Raw genomic sequence first — 23447 nt, 5'->3', positions numbered from 1 at the left:
GCATGGTCAGTATGTAAGGTTGTGCTCATACAGTGTGGTAATGGCGTTACATATGTTTTTGTACCTGCCACTTTGCCGTAGTTGATGTCACAAGTGGGCGGGATCCGTCGCCCTGTGTCGCCTGACTACTCCTTAAAGTTTGCGGAAGTTTGTTTTTTAGAGTTCAAGTGGAAGCAAAGTCTCAGTCTGGTGGAAATCAAAAGAAACGAGGATTATTTTTTATTTTCTTTCGGGGAGTCGTGCTTTAATAGATGGACCTCACGTCAGAGAAAATCCAGCGGATTCTTTCGAAGGTTAGTGATTTATTACGAGCTGCTTCGAAAGATCCTAAGTTAAAACTCAAAACATAATTGCCGGGTAGTATAGCAGGCTAGGTTAGCTGCTGTCTCCCTTCACTAACTAGCCGAACCAGCTCTGTTACTGAAGTCTGAGAGAAACCTGGATGGCAATGAGACGGGAAAAAAGAACAGAATGGTAACTTATTTAAAATAGTAATGAGACAGGAAGGGCAATTAAAAAGTGCTAAACTGAGCTGCTTTCTACTCGTGTCTAACTTTGCGTGGACTGCAGTATTATTGTGCTTCACTTATTGTTGTTTGTGCCAATGAGCATTTCCATTGTAGGTGTGGAATACAGCAATACGCAATGACCTGTTGGACCCTTCAAGAAAATGTCAATATAAAAGTAATTGTTGGGTGTTTTGTTGTCAGAATAAATGTACGATGACAAATGTTCTTACAGCCACAAATAAATTAATTAATGTAAATAAAAGATTACTGTAATGACCCAAATCTGTAGAGAACTGATGTGGTACAATATACCTCATGTGTGTAATATATAACCCAAATACGAAACAGTTAAGTCTTCCTTCTCTGCCCCCTGATATTAGTACAAATTTCGTGATGTTGCTGTTGAGGAGTTGGAGAAAATCAATCGAATCTATCCTGGGATGACGCTATCCACAGGCACATACAGTAAGTTCTTACATTAAACCCATTTACTGCTGACCTTCGCACACAAGAACATTAAACTTATACTATCTTTACTGATATTTCAGCATTTAGTGACAGCACCCAAAAAGACCTTCTGAAATTAACTGGCACCATCCCGGTCCAATATGAAGGTGTGGCTGACCCAAACTCTTCTCACTTGCCTCCCAATTTTGATAGAAAGAGTTGTATAATTTAATAGCATCACTAATTTGAGCATGAGGTCATAATTTTGTACTGACTGAGGTGTCTCTGTCCAAAGGTCGCTCCTACAACTTCCCCATTCAGCTGTGGCTGTTGGACTCCTTCCCATTCACTCCTCCCATATGCCACTTGAAACCCACTTCTAACATGGTCATCAGAGAGGGCAAGCACGTTGATGCCCATGGACGTATCCACCTACCTGGCCTTCACAACTGGGATCATGTAAGATCTTGTACTGTCTGGTTGAAATTTAAAATTAAAAGCGGACAAGGTGCTGAAATGTTGCTGTTTCGTTTCCTCTGTAACAGCCAAAGTCATCTGTGGTGGGTCTTCTGAATGAGATGGTTACCAAATTTCAGGAAGACCCTCCATTGTCCTCAAAGACCACAACAGACAAGAAAGATCCCCATGAGCTCCTGGCGTTTGTCTCCAATTTCCGTATCAGTGATGGTGCAACTCCTAATATATAGTTTTATTATAACTGATGATCACTAATGAGACAAGTAGTTCATAGTGATGGCTTTACTAAATTTCAGGTGGAATCAGCCATCACGATCAACCAATCAACAAAGTCTCAGTTATTGGGGGAGGAGATTTAGGAATGGCATCAGTGATGAGCATTTTATCCAAGGTAATCACCTGATTTTATTGTATTTTTTTTAATAAACTGTTATGTCATACAATTATTATTTCACCAGCTTCAGATGTTAGCAATTCCTATTTTACTATTCAGAAGTGGTTTATCTTGTTATTTGCTTTTCATCCAGTGTAAAGTGGATAAACTGGTTTTCATTGATGTCGCTGAGAGTTCCACCAAGGGTGGCAGTACAGATCTGGAGATTTTCAGTCTGCCAAAGGTTGAAGTATCCAGAGGTACGTCACACTGCACCATCAAATAACCCAGAGATGCTTCTTTGCTGAGTCACCAGTGATGTCAGTTTGATTAGAAGGGAGAGGACTGGCACTGTGCTTGTGTAGAGAGCATATTTGATGACTCATCAGGAAAGAGGAAAAAGAAAACATTTGAACAAGAATGGGAATGCCACAGTCAATGTTTGCTGAATTAACAATGCCTAAGCTTTGTGTTTTTCTTTTACAAGTTTTGCTGTGACAGGTCTGCAGGAATTAATTACCATTGTCTCTGCTGTGCTAGATATCTCAGCCTCTGCAGGCTCCAGGGTGGTCGTGGTGACTGCAAACGCATGGAGCAGTGAACAGTCGTATGTCACCGTGGTACAGACCAACGTTGACTTGTACAGAGGAATAATTCCCAGTCTGGCACGTCTCAGCCCTAGCGCAGTGATGCTAATTGCATCACAACCAGGTCGGTAACAGCAGCAGACACGCCTTCTACTGACTGCTCGGCTCATTATATAAATAACGTACGGTCACTCACTCTCTCCAGTGGACATAATGACCCACGTTGCCTGGAGGCAGAGTGGCTTGCCTCCAACACATGTGATTGGAGCAGGGTGTAACCTGGACTCGGAGCGACTCAGTCATGTCATGGATATCAACCTGAACACACACAAACCAGCCTGGGTCATAGGAGAACTTTCAGATAACAAAAGTGAGCCAGAAAGAAAGGACTGACTATTTAAATATTTGTTGTTTTTTTTTTTTTTTCCTTCAGTGAGTTCCTGACCTGTACACTGACGGTTTTTCCATTTACAGATATGTCTTAACCCATTTATTCACCTCACGTGTTTTTCCCCCAACCATTTCAACCATAAGCAGTAATGCTGCACTACTGGTTCAACTTGTACTTTCTTTCTATTCTAAGGACTTGGAAAAAAACACCAGTCACCCAAACAATTACGTTTCTGTTTTTGTCTCACAGTTGCTGTGATGAGTAACTCTGGGTTGAACTCCAGTGCATCACCTGAGATTGCCCAAGGATCCAGCTCTACCAAACCACTGTTAGACAGGTACTGGAATGAATTATTATAACTTTGAACAAAATGTTATAATAACTGTAAAATATTATAAGTGCATTTTTGATCAATTAAGTAAATATTTTTCTTTTTAAAAAATTGTTTATTTTAATTTGTGCCTGCAGAGCCTTTGAGATCATGAAAAATCGAGGCCAGCGGTCATGGTCGGTGGGCCTTTCTATCGCCGACATTACAAATAGTGTCCTGACAGATAAGAGGAAGGTGCACTCTGTCTCCACACTTGCTCAGGTAGCAACACTAAGTGGCTTGTTATTGAAGCAACTAATTCAAATAATGTGAGTGAGTGTGTGTGAGAGAGTGTGAGTGTGTGATGCTTTCAGGGCATTGTAGGAAAGGTCATTGATTATCTTGTTCTAAAAAAAAGCCTTTTCTGTTTACTTTAGGGTTGGGGTGGCATAGCTGTAGAGGTGTTCCTCAGTCTGCCGTGCATTATGGGAGTAAACGGTTCCACACGCCTAGCTGGAGTGTCACTGGGACAGGAAGAAGACTCCAAACTAAGGAACAGCGTTACCTCCCTTTCCAACCTCATGGCTCAACTTAGGATATGAACGATACGAGCGGTGTGGGCGTAGCTGTGCTACTTACTACCCCGTCCTCAGCGGGTGGACTGTGTCTGTGCTGAGGTTGCATGTGGTTTCTCCTTGCACTAAAGTTTTTAGGTTACAGGCGTTACTTCTATTTTGAATTTATATAAACCTAATCACAGCATTTGTTCATCCATTCTCCTCAGTGTATAGCAAATCAGTCAATACTGTCAATGTACAGACAGCATTTTGTGTTCCCAGTAACCACATCTATGACAAGCCGTTCATTTTGTCTGGGTAAAAATGACAATTTGTCACAACTTGATACATGAATGTACAGAAACTTTCTGCAAAAACATAAAAACTTGTGACGCTTGTAGCCTTTAACTGTTTTGTCAAGAACAACCAAAGTTGAAGACAAGAGTGCACTTATACCTAAAATGTATGTTTAACCCATTCCAACAGGAGAAAAATCAGGGTGGCTGCAGATAAAATATGAAGTACGAATATTATACGTACTGTAGGATGCTGGCGTTGAATCAGTGGATTATGTTGGAATGTTCTTTCATATTTAATATTAAGGAACTTCTAAAGGTCTAAATTTAAATCTCGTGCCCTAATGTACTTTGTGTAAAGGAATAAATAAAAAAACTAATTTAAGCACCTTGATATTGAGGTATATACACTATATGATACTGTGGGGTGTGCAATAAATATCTGAAAGCAGTTGTGAATTGTCTTTGCAGAAAAGAGGAGAGAAAAAAAAAAAAAGAACAGATAACCTGGGTTTGTCTCTTTATAAAACTCATAGTTGCATAACTGCACAAAAGCTTTGGTCTGAGCCCAAATCTCACTGATGCCAAACAGATCCATAAAAGGAGTACTGATCCACAATTGGTGGGCAGGTCACATGACAGAATACTCCAGCAAGCCAAAATATACTTGTGTGGGAGCTAAGGTCCAAGTTGTTAGACAAGAATGTACAGTGAGTCTGCAAACCTAGACCAAAGACTTTAGCACTAATTTGTAATTCCATAAAAAAAAAAAACCCATTAAGAACAGCAAAGTCTGTAATAACAAATGTCAGTGCAAAAAAACAAAACAAAACCCAAAACTGATGTTTACATACAATGTCATAATTGTAAGAACATAAACATGTTTGACTATACAGTAGTTCCTTGTATTTTATATTATGGCTCAACTTCCATTTCTCAAAAAAAAAAAAAAAAAAGTCCTTATAGCAATTAAATAAAACACTAAAGTCACCAATAGCTCTAAAGTATGTGAAGAAACTCAGATGAATTTTTCTTCCTGGTTTATATCAGTTTTAAACAGTGAGATATGGGATTTGCTCATGTATAAGTCTCTGAATATGTGCACATTCATAACCAAGAATAAAAGGAAGAACTATTAACAAGCAGAAGTAGTTTCCCAAAAAGCATCTCGGTCTTTGAATCTATTCTACCACTGAACACTAGATGGCGCTACTCTCAAATAAAGTATCAATGGATTTTACTGAGAAACTGCTGATGTGATGGAATAAAACCTCATTTTAGTCTTTCCTTAATTAAATTTGATACATGCATGTTTATATACACAGTACATTATTGCTGTGAGATCAAGTATTAGACAAACAGATAACACTGGAACTATTACTTTGAAAAACAAAAGCATCCAAACAAAGAAATTAAAAAGACAAACAAAGTACCCACTGCTACCTGCCTGGGAAATAGCTGACCTGACCAGGCTTCATGTGATATAAACTTCAGTATTTAAAGCAGAGAAGTATCACATCGTTTCATATTGCTGCTGGTGGATACAGCTTTAAACTCTCTGAAAGGTTTGCCTGTGCACTGCATTAGTGGTCCTTTTTTAAAATCAAGTACTGACCTAAAAATTCTGTAAAGAATAATAACAGTTTCTCATTACAGTTTGATATACTGTTAGATATGTGAGCCTGCTCACAGTTTGATATAAATTCAGCATAAATGTACAGGCTTTGGTTGCAAGGTCTCATTTGGCAGCCTCAAAGCCCTTGTGTTAGAGTTGCAACCCTCAGTGCACAATGATAAGGTTAAGACACTTTGTTGGGACACTGTTAAACAGAGAGAAACAAACCAATGGTGAAATGCGCAGGTTGTATGGACAAACAGTCTGAAAATTTCTTATTACAATCCAAAAAACTGAAACCTCATTTTCTCACATGACAACAAGAGCAGGCAAGTTAACACTTTTTCTGTGCAGCCAACAGAATTTAAATACAAATTTGACACCACTGCCCATAAAAGAAGGTGCAAGAATCTAATACACGAAGCATGAGCACATGAGCACACGCGAGCACACACACAACAAATTTAAAACTTACTGGCCTTTCACCTTGAAAATGTCTTTGAAAACTAGACAAGCAGTAACAGAGAATCCCAAGCATATTGTCAAAATCAATAACTCAGTAACATTTGTATAACACTTTAAAATGTCACCGACTTGGGCAACTGATGTCCACTTTGAGGCACCCTGCAAAAGTCTGGACTGGACTGGACCAAAGCTACTCCTACTTCTGACTGTCCTGAGGATCTTAAGTGAGTCGGAGGTGACCCGGTGTACAACAGCGGTGCTGGGAAGGCAGAATGGTCTCTGGGGCCCCTGGAGAAAGGCTTAGAATAACCGGGTGACATGGCTTTGTGCGGGTCTGAACAGCTGGCAGTGGTGCATTGGAGGGGACTAAGTCTGTCGGCAAAACTAGGTGGAGGAGGGGCAAGGATAGGATCCTCCACCCAACTGCCCTCTCCTACATATTCTGGTTCTTGTGGCAAACTGGGAAGGGCACATAGTGAGGGAGGGGAAGCAGAGTGATGCATGTAGACAGGAGGTGGAGGCAGAGGGTACACAGCAGGGTCATATTCTCTGTTGTATGATGGGTTGTTGTGCAGGCTAGGAATTTCCTCAGGAGTGGAGCTCAGCACTCTTTCTAGATTACGGTCATCTTCATCAACCTCCGAAAGGTTGTCATACTGTGAGGTGTTAGAAGGCCGTCTATCTCCTGCAGATACCGGGACGTATAGAGAGACTGGGAACTTGGTTGGCTTTGGGGGAATTCTGGGAGAGGAAGACGAATCTGTGAAGGCACGATTGGGGGAGGGTTTTGAGGGCAAAGATTTTTTCTGCAAAATGTCAAGTGATGTCGGAGGTTTAGGGTATAGTTTTGGGGATAGCTTAATTTGATTGACCAGTGGTGAGGCTGAGCGGGGGGAGTGAGAGCACTGCTGGATACCCGGGCCAGTCCTAGCTCCCAGATGGGGCGAACAACCTCCCAGTGGCATTTGGTCAATCTGGTTAGGGAAAATGAAAGGTGGAGGTGGTAGATCAGGGAGATCCATGATTTCCTCCTCAGCTTCCATTGTATGCATATCCAAGGGAGGGGGCTCATAGGGTGGAGGCCAATCCACAGGTTCTTCTTGGATCTCTGTGACTGAGGTCTCGTTTTCCTCGTTGCCCCTCTCTTGACTAACTGCTGGGAACAATTCCTTAACATCTCTCCTTACCCCTACTTTTGGAGGGATCGGAGGATTTCGACAAGGCCTCAGAGAAGATGGTGTCCCTTGTGTGTGAACCACAACAGGGTCTGGTGAAGGCAAACTAGGTGTGTTTGGCCTGGAGAGGCTTCTTGATTCCTGGGGCTCTTCAAGGGAGGGAGGCTGATGTGGGGTGATGCCAACTGTTTCCTGGGTATCTGTACTGGGCTGGCTCTCAGACTGCGGACTTATTTTGACCTTCACAGAAGAGTCAGGCTGCAATGGGAGAAGGAGAACTGGTCTCTCTTGACCCAGAGGCTTCTTGGGTAACTCATCTGACTTGGCTAAAAAAGGAAACAGAATTTGTGGGTTATTACAAGACAAACGCTGTGGACAAAGAAGCTTAGGATTGGGGGGGGGGGGGAGGCCTGTAAAAGAACATAGGTGCACCTGGAGGAGGTTGGTCCAGCTTTTTACTGCGTAGTTCAGTCATTGCTGTCTGCAACTGTTCAACTACAGCATCATCAGGCATGAAGAAAGAAGCAGCCAGCTGCTCCTGAAGAAATTCTCTCAGGTCCTCTAACTGAAGTTTCTGCAGGCGCTCTGATTACACACACAATACAGACAAAGGAGGAGCAAAGTAATCTATGAGGATAATCTCCATGAGGTGAGGAATAGAAATGTTACTGTTAAAAAGAGTAGTTAAGCTCAGATGTAATGTTTAAAGATACCAAGTAAAGAGATGCCAAGTAAAGAATTGGCCTGTTAAAGGAGTTGTTTTGCAAGAAATCAACCAATGTGCTTAGCCAGTGCTAGAGTATGCCACCCAATGAAAAATCAGCTTTTGATTCTTCTCCACAGCAACCGACTACTTCTGTTATGTAAGCCATCCAGTTAGGAAGCAGCCAACCGAGAGGAAGCGTGCGATGTAATCCACACAGTAACACACACTCGTGTAGCAACAGCAGCCGCGGCCGTATCTAGGGATAAAGCGCGGCATGGCACAGCCTCATACTCACTTTTGTGTAACTTGAGGATAGTGTAAGCCATAGCAGATAGCATCTTCTCCCCTTCCAATATGTAGATGTCCCATAAACGCAGGGTGAGGGTGAAAGGTGTCTGTTAATTTAAGAGTCAGTCTCATCAAAACATAATAAAACTGCCATAGGTGTAGTTCTAATTTAAAAGTGAAAGTAAAAGTAAGCATTGTGAGGCACTCATTAATGGGACTAGATATAACCCCCCCGAAAAAACAGTGAAGATCTGGAGGAAATCCAAATACTCACTCTTTCAATGAAGCACTGCAGAAACCATTTTGTGGTGTAAATCCCTGTTGTCATCTGCTCCTTGTCCTGTGGAGCAGGAATGAATGCGAAACTCTGCCTTAGAATTTGTTTTCAGTTATAAATCTCGCTTTCCAAATACTCTGGGATCTAAGATCTGCAACATGCGGTCCTTTGCAACATGAATTAATCAAAAAAATGAGAAATGACCTGATTGTTTGAAATGAGTCTGAACTTCTAAGGTTTCAAAGAGCTCAATTACTCTTGTGGATGGAAGGATGGATGGAAGGCATCAGTCATCAGTCTGCTACTCACCAGGTGTTTCTTGAGCTTAGGCAGCATTTTGGACAGGATTAGCTCATGATGAGCCTGGAAACGGTGCAGCTTGGGAAATCCCGGGATGAAGAACCCTAGCGGGGAGGGAAAAAAATTAGTCAGCAGACTATAAATTGTGTATGGCAATAGCAGAGATGTATTATATACAAATTAAAGAGAAAACGATTACTAAAGTTAGTAAAGCATCCTTATATTTTTAATTGGTTTTAAACAGTACAGTTACTTCCCAGACATTAATTAGCTGTGCTTTCCTGTTTCCCATCTCTGTCTCACCGTGCATGGAATGCTTGTTGTCGGTAAGGAGTTGGGACAGAGCCCAGAAGGCATCCTCCTCATTCAGGTACATGAGCAAGATGGCAGCGATCTGACTCATCCCCTGGCAGTAGCTCACCTCCTGGGGGAAGACAGGAGCAGAAATGGCTTTAGTTAAACAGAACGGGCAAATGAGAGGAAGTATTCATAATTTAATAGCGCGCACACACACACACACACACACACACACACACACACACACACACACACACACACACACACACACACACACACACACACACACACACACACACACACTAAGAAATGAGGGAACAGAGAGCATCTGAATGTCTTATGAGGTCTGAAGACAGACTCTGGAAGTTTTACTGTACACAACAAGATGTAGTGTTGGTATTATCAGCACTTCAAACCTGGATTGTACAAATATGTACACTAGCCAATCAAAGACTCTCAGTAATGTCATGCATCCAGCTTCAATTACTGACAATATGACTTCACAATGATTCAGTGACTTAAACTAAACTAGCCCTTGGCAAGCACATACATGCAAACACAGACACATGCTTAGTATTTGTCCATATTAAGGCTGATTTATTGTGTAGCTACCAACGGACACGACAGAATATCCTTCCAAGGAAAAGCATAAATACAGTTAGGGTTATGGTGAGGTTAAACTACACATTCCCCACATTCTTCACTACCATCACATAGGCAAAAAGAACAAACATGCCTCCCCCCCTCCAACTCTCTCTTCCCTTTTCTCTCTTGGCTCTCCTACTGACCCAGTTTCTTCTGAGCAGTGTGTGAGAAGAGGGGAAAAAGGAAAAAGGGAACGACACATGCCCATTTCCTCTGGCTCAAACACCTCTACCACACAGGAATCGACTACAAAAACCAATCAGAAAAACAGACTTTGGCTTGCCTGCGTGTGGTGTACTCTTCAAAAGTCTATTGCTAAATTTCTGCTAGTTGAAAAGCGTAGGAATATTAAAATCTGTTCAATATGAATGCAAATGATAGATGTAAGTGTTCAGACACAGGATACAAATGCATACGAGTGCTGGTGATTCTGTGCATGTGTGTAAACTCTGAATTTCACCATGCAAAGAGAAACACTTGGAAAAATACACTAAGACCCTCAAGCAGATGCATGAAAAACTCATTATCTCTGCCTTCAGATCCACAACTGTGATTCAAAGACACTGGTGCAGAGACACTGTTAAGATGACTGCTAAGTGAAAAGTAACCAACTTGGCTTCTATGAGAAATGAGGATGTGAGGTTTGTTTTTCTAAAAGCTGCGCTTAGCTGGAAACAAGGCATCCTCTTACATTAAGACAGAATAAAATCTTAGAACAAAAGAGAGTGAATTGGCTTAATATTTGTCCTGAAGCTAAAATATTGTCAAAAGGGGAAGTTGGTCTAATAGTGTGAACAACGGTCTATCTGCTACACTGTGTAGCAATTAGGCCAAGCCAGTCATAAATAAAAGATCTCTCCTAAGGCTTTAAACAAGAGTGACAACAGATGGGTCTGGATAGCTCGGCCTGTTTTCCACTGTACAGAAACTAACACTCTTGATGGATGTGCTGCTTGTTCCTGTGCAGCTAGTGTACACAAGACTCCTCCATATTATGCAACACAATGTTACCGTAAGTACGGACACAGATACACGGACAAATTTGCTCACCGTGTTGTAGACAGAGTAAGCAGCTAGTACGTGAAACAGCGCCTGTTGCCTGGAGAGAGAACAGAGAAGCCACCAGTTAAAACAACCAAACAAACTGAAACGCTGTGTCGGAGTAAAGCGGTTCAATTGAACCAATTATTTTATCCACCCAGTCGCTTAATCAACCCTCAGTATTGTTGCTACACATTTAAGTCTTAATGTGTGACAGGACTTCTTTTATGGCTGAAGAAAAAAAAAAAAGACCAAAAAGTTAACTTTTATGGTTTTCTTTTCGTAATGACCTTGTGAAGTAGAGAAGTATATATTTTGTTCATGATATGTGAAAATATGCTGTCATATATGGAAAGCCCCACAGATGTTCCAGAAATTACATCTGATTACAACTGCTTCAGACCTTGAACACAGGCGGCCAATGTGTGTAGGCTAATGTGTACAACGTGCACACGGCGTAGGGATAGTAACAGATCTAATGTACGCAGATGTAGATAGGACAATGCCCCCACAGGCTTCTATAGTAAATAGATGTCTTATGGACAGGGACAGAGACAGGAAAGGAGCTTTAAATAGCTGTCAGTTTCTCAGTGTGTGTGAGACAGCTGCTGACTTGCAGGGAAGGAGTGGGCAGCCAGGCAGGATGGAGCGGTGTTTTGGTCTATTTGGACTCAGTGGCTTTGAATTGGAGGGGAAGTACATTACAAAGGGCAAAAACAGAGCACTCAGTTACACACTCAGAGTGAAGAGTAACACATAACAGCGCCTTGCCCCAAGCAAATACAATGAGAAACACAAGAAGGTATTTAGTGTTTGGAAGGTAAGTCTGTGTACATTTGGTGATATAAGTTTCTGTTGTTGCAGTGGTATTACAGTACATGTGACGCCAGCGCACATTTCTGTATAATGCCATTTCCTGTGGGGCTTTGCGCACTGACAGGAAGGCTAATAAAATGCAGAGAGGAGGAAACCACATCTTTGGTTTTGTGTGTGTGTGCATGGCACTGTGTGAGTGCGTGTGTAAGTGGGGAGGGGACAGGGCTACTGCAACGTTTAGGTCAGAGGTCACACCCTGCAGGAACCTCTGTCAGGGGAAACCTGGACATGTGACCTGACAAAACAAAACAAAAAAACCTGACAAGCCCACTTGTAACAAAAAAAAAAACAAAAAACAAAAAAACAACAACCAAGGTTTAACAGTTTGTATGTGTGTATAATGTGTTACATGTGGATACAATGAAATACTTCAGCTTCCTCCTGAGTGAAGCTAAGAACTCACTTGACTCCAAAGCGATCCATGAACATGATGTGGTTCCTGAAGGTTCTGTTAACATCCAAGTCTATCTGCTTAATTTCTGTGGAGAAGTTACGAGCCTGCTGCTTCATTTTCTGGATAACAGGGGAATGACATTTCTGTGTGTAAAAACCAGGACACAGTTTCTCAAAATCATAGAAAATTGCCAACAATTTTAATAGCTTACCTCATATTTACCATCTTGTTTCACCTTCTCTATGTCTAAAAGCAAGGCCCAAGCTTGTCCTCTAAGTTGGAGAGGAATACCTTTATATACACGCTTCGCCAGCTGAAACAGATGTGACAGAAACACATGAACACAGGCGTCACGTTTGAATGCTTCTTGAGGTGTACGCCTTTTAGCTCTCTTGATTGACACGGATTCATCTCATACACTCATGTACTTGTTTTTTTTTTTTTAGCCATCTCCTCACGATAGTCTGGTAAGAGGAGATGGATAAAGGAGTGAGCTGTGCTTAAAAGAGGAATGGAAAACAGATTATAAAAAGAAACAGAAATAGTACATCAGATAGCCAAGCAGAAAAAAGGAAGCATGGGCTAAATTAAGACATGTTGGTGTCTGAATGTTGATGGGTGACTATCGACCTTTTCACTGCTCTTGTATTTGTCCCATTTCTTCACCATCTTCAGCCATTTCTCAACTCGCTCGAGCTCCTGCTGCTTTTGCTGGAGAGAAGAAAGACAAAACAACATGTGGTTCAGTGCATGTGAGAGTCGGACATAAATAGATCACTTGAATGGTAAAAATATGGTAAAAATATGAAGTAGCTATACGTTAAAATGTTCATACCTTTTCTTCAAGCACACTTGGTGTTGGAAGCTCTTCCTCACTGGAGAAGGGCAGGAATACACAATATGTATCAAAGCGGTAGATTAAGAGAGTAATCTACATTTTATAATGATAAAAAAATCATCATAATCTGAGAAGTAGCATAGACAGAACGATGGGACCAATTCAATGCAAGGGAATGTGCACAAATTTAAAATAGTGCAAGGTAGAGACCAAAGCTTCAAATGTACTTACTGCAGGAAGCCAAAGCGGTCTGTGATTTTATAAATGCTGTAGTCAGCATCCTCCCACGGATCAATACTGACACCCTCCTGCCTGCCCTGAAACACAAACAGTTCAAATCATGCATATTTGGACAGATCCATTATTTTCCTCTTTAAACCCTGCGAGTCAGTGCACTACATTTTAAATTAGGAGCCTGAGACATGAGCCTTGACATTTTCTGATGATGTTCTGCCTTCCTGACAGATGCAATTGAGACTTAGCCCATGCAAAGGTAGGGAGCGTGTGAATGCTGATCTGTGTAGTATCCTCCAAATGAAACGTGACAATCTTCTGTGGCTACACCTCTACAAATGCATTATGCTTTGCAAAAATATTCTAAGTGTAACCACAAATTGGTCACTATGGAAATGTTCACAGTCACAGGTTTTCCTGTAAACACCTACCTTGTCATATTTAGAGATGATTTCAGCCCGTTCTTCTGCTATTAATGTGTCTATGTCCTTCTTCATGTCAAAATCTATAAGAAAACACACAGAAATAGATTAAGAGAGTAATCTCTCTTAACCTGTGTATATGCCAATGCATTGGCATATACATTGGGCATGTGGAAGAATATTGACCTAATATTGAGGTAAATATTGATTTACTGCTGGTGGTATGGTAGGATAATTACACACTTGATCCATGATATAAAATGTTGCTTGAATGTAAAAGAGATAACTGTAAGATAAAACTGCTACAATCTCCTTGCATTAAACTTAACGAGATCCCTCCATAAAAATATGACACATACAGAAATTGTGGGGTAAACAGCCTATGAGTGTATGCTGGAGTTGGTAGAGGGCTTGAAACAGCACGAAGCAATGCAGCGCAGCAGCGGCACTGACATGTAGCAAATTTCGAAATTTAAATATGGAATATAACGGATGAGGCATGTTACATGTTTATGACGCAGTGCAGTTAGAGTTGGCTGTCTGAATTAGCTTGCATGGTATTGTCCAATGCAATTCTTCACATTGACTTTTTGAAGAGTGTTTGTTTTAAAAAGGTTACACAGGAAATTAGTATAATAAGTCAGCTCTTTGGAATAATACTATGTTATACTGATTCTCGACACATGCAGCCAACAGAAACCTCAGGCAGTAGATTTTTCGTAGCATGCCAAGCAGCAACAGGTGTGAATGCACCTGTCATCTCACACAAAGACCCTTTAACTTTTCCCTGCAGACCCTTACTCATTGTGCTGACAGGAGACATTGCATTTGAAGCGATCTACAATTCACAAAACGTACAAGTTCAGGATGCAATTTGTTTCTCAGGTGTCTTCCCACACACATAAAAAGGTATCCAGTGCTGCTGAAATATGAGCACTTCTTGGGACTCTCCTACAATTAAGCCTAATAATGGAAGAGGTTTGCCACAGTAGAAACAGGTGCTCAGTGAAACCAGACCTCTGAACAAATGGACTCTGTTGCTCTTTGCTTTCCTTTTCAAAATTTCCCTTTTCTCATCCACCTCAGCTTGAGCCATTTCAGGGTTTTGATGGCATCAGCATACTTTCTGAACAGCTGTGTAAACCGTCTGTGAGGTGAGCTCGGTAACCAAAGTCTTATCTTACCTATATCACATGATCAGATAATGTGGTCTTACTAGTGTATTTATCATAGGCTAAATAAGTCGTAAAGAAATAAATTAATAAAAAGCTGAGCACGTTAAGGCAACTATTGTTGTGATCTGGTGCTATATAAATAAAACTGAATTGCACTGAATACTTTAACTATGCACACAATGTTTTTTAACATCGGAGTTGATGTGTGGAGTGTCATGGCACCACATTGTAAAGCTACATAATTGTTTTTCTTAATTAATCGAATTTTTAAGCCCTCTTGATTTAATTGTATTTTCACAATTATCAAAAGTTTAATTTATGTTTCTCTTCTAAGACATGCACTGAATTTAAGTGAATATCGAGGACTAATCTTATTTTAATGCAATGACTTAGTAGGAACGTCACACAACACGGATGTGTAAGCAAGGTTATGCCAAGAGAACGTGCTCTGTTATTATGAGTTCAGCTTTAATGGTACTGCCAGTGAAACCTAATTCAAATGCATGAGGAGTTAATTGATTTATATGCCAACAACTTTAACACTTATGGTCATCAAAGTGAAGATTGCTTTACTGCATTTTCACATGTTTATAAATGTAAGTTGTAAATGTATAAAATATATATATACACACTCCGAATATGTATAACATTTCATTATGCTTTGTACAATGGAATTTCACTTTTTAAAAGTCCTGTTTGCTGAGGGAATTTCTTTAAAAATAAATAAATAAATAAATAAATAAATAATTAAAGCATCTGTCGGGCTTCATCATTAGGTCTCAGATGCTTTCTTCCTGTGTTGAGTCTCCACACTGCTGATAGCATTGTTTTTGAGCCAGGAAGAAAAGGAAACTAGTGACTGCCACTCCTTCAATAACAGGTTCAAGGAAAACTACAGAAAGAGTGGGACAAAATTCTTCTTCCTCCAGCCATTAAACAAATATTTCAACTCTTTCAGACTTGGACTGTGTGATCAGCAAGAAAGATTTCAGTAAAACTGCAGTTGATCTGTCTGTGTAGGTTCTCAGTCATCCAGGTCAAAGTAATCTAAGGAGCTTGGAAAGAAAAGCGACCGGACTTCTTTAAGTTTTCTGAAGACGTTTCACCTCTCATCCGAGAAGTAAGATCATATCACACTAATACAACTGGTGATTTGCTTATGACTCATAAGCAAAATACAAGAGAAAACAGCTGAGGCTACATCCGTGGCTGCATCAAAGTAATTTACTTTACTGCCCTTTTTAAGTGGTGAACAGGAAGGTGGTTACTTGTGGTCGGGATCAGGGTGTCAACAGATGGAAGCTCAATGGAAAATCTGCTTAAGCAACTGAGAAGGTCACCAAGTGGGAGAAACCTCACACGAATATCACACCTGGGGGAGTTAATATGAACAGGGATGTGTCATTTGTCTAACTGTGTAGAAAACAGAAGGAATGAATAAAGGTTATGTGTTTGAAAGAAACAAAATCGGCCGCTTGAGATAGTGAGCAAACAGTAAGCTGGAATTTGAGATGGTTAACACCGCTGAACATTCAGAAGAAGAAAAACAAAACAAACAACTGTATGGCTACGTTTTGACAACCATGTTGCTAACAGGGTAGAAACTAAGGCTTAGATGACATCATTTCCTGTTATGACATAGGGCTCTAAATTAGGCTCACATATATAAGCTCACAGTGCACAGTTGTAACCACAAAGAGCTTGCAAAGCATTCTGAGTCACAGTCAGCTAATTACAAGGTCTTCAGCGGTGATGCCGTGATGCGGCAGTCAAAACTTCCTTTACTGATTTATCACTAACATTTCCTATCTCTAAATGTTGCTCACATACTCTAAAATGTCATGGATAAAGCCATAACCAGCCTGGCTTTTGCAAGGAAAAAAATTAAGCCAAGTAGCTTTATTTCAAAGACTTACTGGTAGCACACTTTTAAACAGCTCTCCGCACTGAAAACCAAAAGGCCATTTATAGTTCTATCAGCTAACTGCGGTTCAAAAACTAAAAGATATATTTAATCTCACAGGAAACAGAACACAATTCTCAAATGTTATTTAAACATATTTCTGTTTCCCTTGGTTTCTGATCATCTCTCTTTTGGCTTATAATCAATCTTAATCCGAGCGGATTCCGATTTAAGACAGAGGATTATACAAGCGCCAAGTAAGAATGAAAGCTTGGGATTACAAGTAGTCTGGCAATAACTTACCGTAGGGCCCTGGAAACTAACCACAAGCGCTAGACTCCTATTTAGATAGAGACACAATGACATATTTGCAATATGTGCATGTGGGTTGATATCTTGAACTGAAGCCTTCAAGTCAAACTACCTCAGACAGTTTGTACCAGCACAAGGGCAAAAACACAAGGGAGACGAGCTAAGGTCAAATTTGGAAATACTGGAAAAAAGTTGACCTGAATCCCGAAGGTCAGATTCGTTGTTAATATCTGATATTAATATTGTTATTAATATCAAATTTTTACGTTAATGTATTTTATGTGGCTGTCACTCAAAACACTAACCTCACTGCTGATGGCGACGCAAAGCAAAAGACGCCAGATGTTTCGTTCTTTTGAGCACACGATTAGTCAGCGCTGCATGGTCAGCCAAAGGACACTCAGATCAGACAAGCTTGAACCATGCACCAACTCAGCCTGGTTACCTTGCAGAGTAAACTCTCACACTCACTCTTCAGATGCATATTTTATTATAAACATGTACTGTAAACCACCACTGTTCCTGCAGAGGATCTTACAACCTCACTGTCAGGGTACTAATAAGCATGAAGTGTCAAAGACAAACACATTTTTAATGAGTCACGACTAAGATGTAAATGATCTAAATCTGATGCTTTATCAAGGGTTTCTCACTTCCCTACATCAAATGAAAAAGCAATTCAAATTAAGAATATGGTGGAATTATACATCTGTTGCTTAAGTTTATAATCGTATTAATTACTACAGTCATTAGCAGAACAATTTATGACAATTAAATTGAAAGAATGTCCTGTGGTGCATTCCATTTCCCCCGTCATTACATTAGCTCAGTGGTGTAGCTTTGTGGCGGCTGTGAAGAACAAGTATGTCATTCTAGTTCAGAGAAGGGAAGCTTACAAGCAACCACATGGCTTTAATTTCCACATGAAGAACGCTCAAGTCCCAGATGGCAACAGTGCTCCAGTTTTGTAATGGGTGTCAGACACACAGTGTATGCATGTAAGCACGGATGTGTCCAAGAGAAGCAGAAAAGAGCTGGAAAAAGCAGACAGAGAGCAACGGCCACGAGGTGCCCTCCCTACTTTAAGCAGGGGCGAAGAAAGATGATCATCCAGGGTCAAATTAGATGGTAATAGAGGCCAACTGAGAGCACTATTAAGAGATGAGGAATGTCATAGAAAGCTTAGAACCTACTTAGAGAACAGGAATCATTATTACAACAAACACAAGAGTGACTATTTTTGCCTCTAAAAAAATAAAGTTATGAAACCTCCATTAAAGCAAGACCAAAGCAGCTGAAACAAGATTATTGTATACTCAAGGTGAGTTAATCAGAGAGAATTTTTCCTAAGTACAATATAATGGACATTTAGCTACCAAGTCATATTTTTAGAAGCCACGTTTTAACATGCTCAAAATATGATCACATTAATATAAAAAACAAGCTCAGATATCTCAGTATCATCAACAGCTTCTATATATGGCTCCATACTAACAAACATGTTTGGCAGGTGTGATGGTGCATGGACAAGAGCCATTTGTTTCACCGTGCCCATGCCAGTAGCATTTTTCTCAAGGCTTGCTCATAGTGGCTACTGACTCATAGCAAAGTAAAATAAACTGTGTACTAAATCTTTTCTTGACTGAGCTGAAGCAAACAGCAAGTCCATACTAGGAATTCAAAGGACAATTTGAGACAAGAATAATACCACCCACCTTAGGCCACTTAGAGAAAATCTTACTTTTGAGAAGCTATGGTCTCCTTAACAAAAGATTCCCTGTCTTCCTTACTGTCTGGGCCCTTTCCCCTGCCGCCCCATCTCACTCACTTTTTTGTAGTGTTTATGCATAGAAAATACAGACACAGACGTTGTGGCCCAGGGGGAAACATCCAGAGCTCAGGGACTGAGAAAAAGCACAAAGGCTCAGAATAGCTTGCTGTCCCTAAGGACTTTTTTGTCCTGCTGCACTCTATATTACCCATGTCCCTCTGCCTTATCATTTTTCCAGAGAGAGCCACACAGAACATAGATTATACCAACATTACTCACCATCCAAATGTGCCCTTTTTCCTTTCATGACAAAGAAAAAAACAAGATGGAGCAGGAGGAAGAGGGCTCACCTCACCTTGTATCACTCAGACTGAAAGCAGTCTCTGTTCATTACTGTGGCTTGAGAGCAGGAAGGGGGGGTCTAATTATAAAAATGACCACACAAAGTTTTAGATGCTAGAGAAGCAAGCCCATCGCAGGCCTGTTTCCCAGAGTGCAAGCAATTTTTTGAGGAGTGGTATGAGGAGGACAAGAATGTCAAGGGAAGAATATTTATAATCACAAAACCTCAGATCCTGCAGAGAAAGCCACATTCTCATAAATGGATCCTCATCTTAGGAAAGACACAGTCACAACATAAGTGGTGTAGCTAGAAAAAACCCCAAAACCCAACGTATATCCACACTTTAAATAACTACTGTTGTGGTAATGTTAGTAAACTCATACGTGAAGCTGAATGACTAATAAACAGAGAAAAACAGGTTTTAAAAAAAGCAATGCTTAAATCATGCTGATGATAGACAGATCTCATATTTAACCATTTACAAAAGCAGCTTGCTGCACAACAAGCGTCCTTCACCAAATTAAGAGCAAACGCTCAGGTCACATTACTAAGTTCAAACGTAACCTCTGATACAGCTTCCACTCTTTACAAACCATTATATTTTGCCCACCACAGCACAGTGCTAGGTTTTGGAAAGCCAAATAGATTAAATAATTCAAGAAGGTGAACACAAAGAGAGGATGTTACCCAATGAGGAAGAGCCGACCACGGCCAAAGTCAAAAGCTGAAGAAAAAAAAGAAAAAATGCCAGGCTTACCGTTACACACGGCGCGTGTGATTCGGTCAGTTTTAAGATTGTTTACAAGAACAGAAAGAGAGGATTATGGAAGGGGGACAGCATACACTGGAAGGACACTTAAAGCAGTTCAGCAAAACGAGGTTAAGTATTTGGGGCAAAAACTAATTTAAAGTGGCATCTAGAAAAGACACAAACAGAGCCAATCATAGAGGGGAAATTCCAAGATGGTCCGTTTTAGCCATTCTACAAATGTCAAAAAACAAACAAACAAAGATTTCAGCTATTATCCCATGAACCGACCACTCGTGTCCTCATGGGTGTAGCAGTTTTCAGCCTGAGTGACAATTTACAATCTCAACAGTGGTGTGACCTCAATTTCACTAATGACGGAGTGTGGCAAAAAGAATTGGGATCATTTATAGACAAACTAGCTCATGCAACTGTCAAAATGAGTTCTCGCAGAAACCTAGTTTCTTGCACCATGATTGTGATAAAGTAACATACTGATCAAATGCTAAAATGCTGTATTTGAGACTTAAGGATTATAATAGTGTAAAGTAATTTTATTACACTGGTATCTATAATCTATTTGCCCTCTTATAACTGCCTTCTTAATATGATCATCCTTGTGTATTAATATAATTTTAAAAGGTGCTAACAATCGCAGTCTTCATAAAAGCATCATAAATGCCCCACTATTCTGAGATATTCACGGACTATACTATTAAGTTCCAATCCACTGGATGACTTTGGCTTTTCTGTGCAGAGTTTTCAAGTTCTTTCTAGGAGTGCAAGCACAGGTTTGGCAAATGAGGAACCCAAGTTGTATGTAGGTGTGAGTGTGACTATGTTTGTCTGTATGTAGCCTGTAAAAACACAGAAAAGCTATTCAGGGTGTGCAAAGGTCTATTACGCAATGCATGGTGACACAAACTCCAGGATCTTGTCACCCTGAAAAGAAAAATGTAGAATACTAATGGCTGGGGATATTGAAATATTTTGAGGAAAATCTTACTCATTTCTGTCCAAAATAGCTTCTGTGACATCTACCCTACCATAGATTATGATTGAATAATACTGTCAGATGAAGGGATTTTGACCAGCCCATTTGTGATATCTCGACCTAGCATGGCTCACAACACAATGTGCGAGACATTTTCATACAGATCAACAAGCAGTGTTGCAGCTTCTGGTTCTGATGTAGCTCTCATTTGAAATAGGCCGGACAGCTTTATGCACGATACAGTAAATAAAAGAAAAACAAAAAATTAGACATTATTTTGTTGGTTGATAAAAACAGACCAACACCTGGACTTGCCTCAAGTGTGCCTCGGAACAACTTTTCATAAACATAGCTATAGCCTATACTACTAAGCCCCCACACGCGATATGGTACACCTCCCCAGCTCTGACCACGATTGCATTGCAACAAGATGATCAGAGATTACCTGTAGGTGGTTTAATCATGTGACAAGGCCACTGAAAACCTTTCACGGGTTACACTATTGGGGTAAAGTGTTTCTTTTTCTTCTTTCTTTAAAAGGCTGGCAAAAGGCTTCACTATTCGGTGCTTTTTGTGACACTGGCCCATTTGTAAGCCTTTGGAATCTATCATAAAGCCGCCATTCAGACCAACAAAAAGACTATTGTTGCTTCTCTGCTGTAATAATATTATCCCAACAGAAAACAATGCAAACTCCTGGCTGAAAACGAACATGTGAACCATAAACAGACGTAAATGTTGTATCAGAGTAAAAAAAAGAAAGCGTCTGTGTTTATGGTTTATTTGACTAAAGCCAATTATGATCCTTTCCTCCAAGTGCTAACCAAGGGATTTACTTATTATCTATAATACCGCAGAACATAATACTACATAATTGCTTTTAAGTCTGCTAAGCAGGGATATAAAACAGCAAATTTATAAAAGCTTAATGAACACATCAGTGTTCTAAAAAAGGCAAATTCTAGTGAGTCATTAGGAAAAAAAGACAAGGATAATAAAATAAGGGCTCACATGCTCTGCCTCACATGTGGCTGACATCCTGCTTGCAGTCAGAACAATGTTTAAAGGGAAAAGTTTTACTCACACACATATCCTAAAGTCATCATGTGCTGTTGGACTCTAGATCAAATTGACGGTTTGAAAACGATGAGATCCACGTAATATTCATTTTTGAAAATGCCATGCCCTATCTGTAAGTGCACACAGATTTACAGATTTATTTTTCTCATAAGGGAAAATCTAATATTAAAGGGTGGTTGACTTATTGCTATCTCAAAAGCTTTACAACATAAACCAAATGAAATCAGTTCTTAACTAAAATAATTAGGAACAGATGCAGGAGATAATTAAAGAGGCAGGAAATTGTGACGTATGGGTGGGGTTCTCACAACAAGAAGCAAAAACATAGAAACACCTTTCTGATATGAACAGAAAGCAGCATCTTTAAAAAAACACAGCTGTGAAGTGTGTGTATGAAAACCTAATATAGCACTGACTTAATACGCCTGTACAATACTTCTCATGCTATTACCAAGTACATATTTAAATTAAAGAGGTAATGTGCACATTAGCAATATGCACATCTGTAATATGAGTCTGCAATCCAACACAGGAGAGCTAGAGCTGCTGGACATCTTTCACTTGAGTCTGTCTGTCTGTAACCTCCCCCCACTCCACATTTGAACCAGCCAGACTCCCATTAACCTTCCAGAGGGGGGACCAAACACGGTGTAGCATGACATACAGACCAGCTACTGGCCTACTTTCGGATGCTGGAGTCTGCTTTCTGAGTGGTGGGATATTCAGAGTAAACCCCAGCTGGCTCCAGTTAAAAAACTATGTCGCTTTTCGGACATAAAACGACAGGACATTGTGTCGAACACAACTATAGTTCCCGATTTTGACACTTCTCTCATACCTGCGAAGCATACATTAACACAATGCGGAACTTAAAGATGGTAAGAGCGAAACTGATTAAGAAATGTCTTTGCTTCGTGAGAAAAAACCCCAGACTAGTGGTGTTCGGGTGAAACGCCAGATAATTAAGGACACCGAGTCATCTTCCCTGTTCTTAAACACTTGTCTTGTCACGGTTAACACGTAATTTAACAGCTGGAAAGCTGCAAAATCAGAAATTCCCAAAAATGAATACCGCTCCTACACTTCTCTTAACCACAGAGGGTTTGCGAAGTTAGCCAACTTCTCTCACCATAAACCGTATCTGTTCCCTAAAAAAACCCTAAAACATTCACGAGCACAAACCTTCACTTCCATTAACGGTTAACACGAGCGCTTTCTAACAGCCCTGCACGTGCGACTAGTTTTAAAACGAGTGAACAGGGGTTCATTTACTGATCTCTAGCTGGTTGCGCAAGTTGTGAAAACCTAACAGGACAGGAAAAGACAGTAACAAACGGGTCGTTTCGTTACAAGCGCTAATCAGATGGAGAAGACAACACAGTGTGTCAGAGACGCTAAAGCTGTCTCCGCTCACCTTTTGAAGTGACTTCTCTGTTGCCGCGCTGTACAAACTACATCCACTATTCTCATTCTCTCCCTCGCTGCGAAGGGGAGCTGTCACACCGACGTTGCCACCGCGGTAAAGGCTCGTCCACGAGTGTCGACTACCTCCGCTCAAATCGATGTTGGTCAAACGGACAACCCCTCCACCCCTTCCTCCC

The 23447-nt window shown here is 40.5% G+C and overlaps 2 protein-coding genes across 2 annotated transcripts; one reads left to right on the top strand and one right to left on the bottom strand.

The window, feature by feature from the left end:
• Positions 1–37: 37 nt before the first annotated feature.
• uevld (UEV and lactate/malate dehyrogenase domains) lies at positions 38–3814 on the top strand. Its single transcript, XM_085461378.1, has 12 exons — positions 38–293; positions 890–974; positions 1058–1123; positions 1252–1415; positions 1502–1643; positions 1730–1824; positions 1961–2066; positions 2347–2517; positions 2599–2763; positions 3034–3121; positions 3253–3376; positions 3532–3814. Exons 1-12 carry the CDS (start codon positions 252–254, stop codon positions 3694–3696), a joined length of 1413 nt encoding a protein of 470 aa, XP_085317504.1. The 5' UTR covers positions 38–251; the 3' UTR covers positions 3697–3814.
• A 159-nt stretch (positions 3815–3973) lies between these two features.
• Positions 3974–23429, bottom strand: LOC146704309 (uncharacterized). The gene is made up of 14 exons (XM_085461370.1): positions 23261–23429; positions 13530–13603; positions 13096–13181; positions 12862–12901; positions 12657–12737; positions 12238–12339; positions 12036–12145; positions 10766–10814; positions 9077–9197; positions 8783–8877; positions 8471–8536; positions 8204–8303; positions 7635–7787; positions 3974–7528 (listed from the first exon to the last, which is right to left on the bottom strand). The coding sequence occupies exons 2-14, from the start codon at positions 13593–13595 to the stop codon at positions 6141–6143; spliced, it is 2457 nt and encodes an 818-aa protein (XP_085317496.1). The 5' UTR covers positions 13596–13603; positions 23261–23429; the 3' UTR covers positions 3974–6140.
• Positions 23430–23447: the final 18 nt, after the last annotated feature.

The sequence above is a fragment of the Copadichromis virginalis genome, linkage group LG7 (genome assembly GCF_057382275.1).
Source record: "Copadichromis virginalis isolate Kocher_CV1m ecotype Utaka linkage group LG7, C_Virginalis_male_GT1.1, whole genome shotgun sequence".
Lineage (NCBI taxonomy): Eukaryota > Metazoa > Chordata > Actinopteri > Cichliformes > Cichlidae > Copadichromis > Copadichromis virginalis.
Note: the sequence above shows the minus strand (reverse complement) of the source record. Positions and strands in the feature narration are given on the sequence as shown.

Excerpts from the sequence above, each read along its gene's own strand:
- uevld (XM_085461378.1), top strand. The coding sequence starts at position 252 with ATGGACCTCACGTCAGAGAAAATCCAGCGGATTCTTTCGAAG. Across the intron at positions 1,416-1,501 it reads GCCTTCACAACTGGGATCAT|CCAAAGTCATCTGTGGTGGG; the intron begins GTAAGATCTTGT and ends CCTCTGTAACAG. Across the intron at positions 2,067-2,346 it reads AAAGGTTGAAGTATCCAGAG|ATATCTCAGCCTCTGCAGGC; the intron begins GTACGTCACACT and ends CTGCTGTGCTAG.
- LOC146704309 (XM_085461370.1), bottom strand. The coding sequence starts at position 13,595 with ATGAAGAAGGACATAGACACATTAATAGCAGAAGAACGGGCTGAAATC. Across the intron at positions 13,182-13,529 it reads TCATCTCTAAATATGACAAG|GGCAGGCAGGAGGGTGTCAG; the intron begins GTAGGTGTTTAC and ends TTTGTGTTTCAG. Across the intron at positions 9,198-10,765 it reads CTTACTCTGTCTACAACACG|GAGGTGAGCTACTGCCAGGG; the intron begins GTGAGCAAATTT and ends GTCTTCCCCCAG.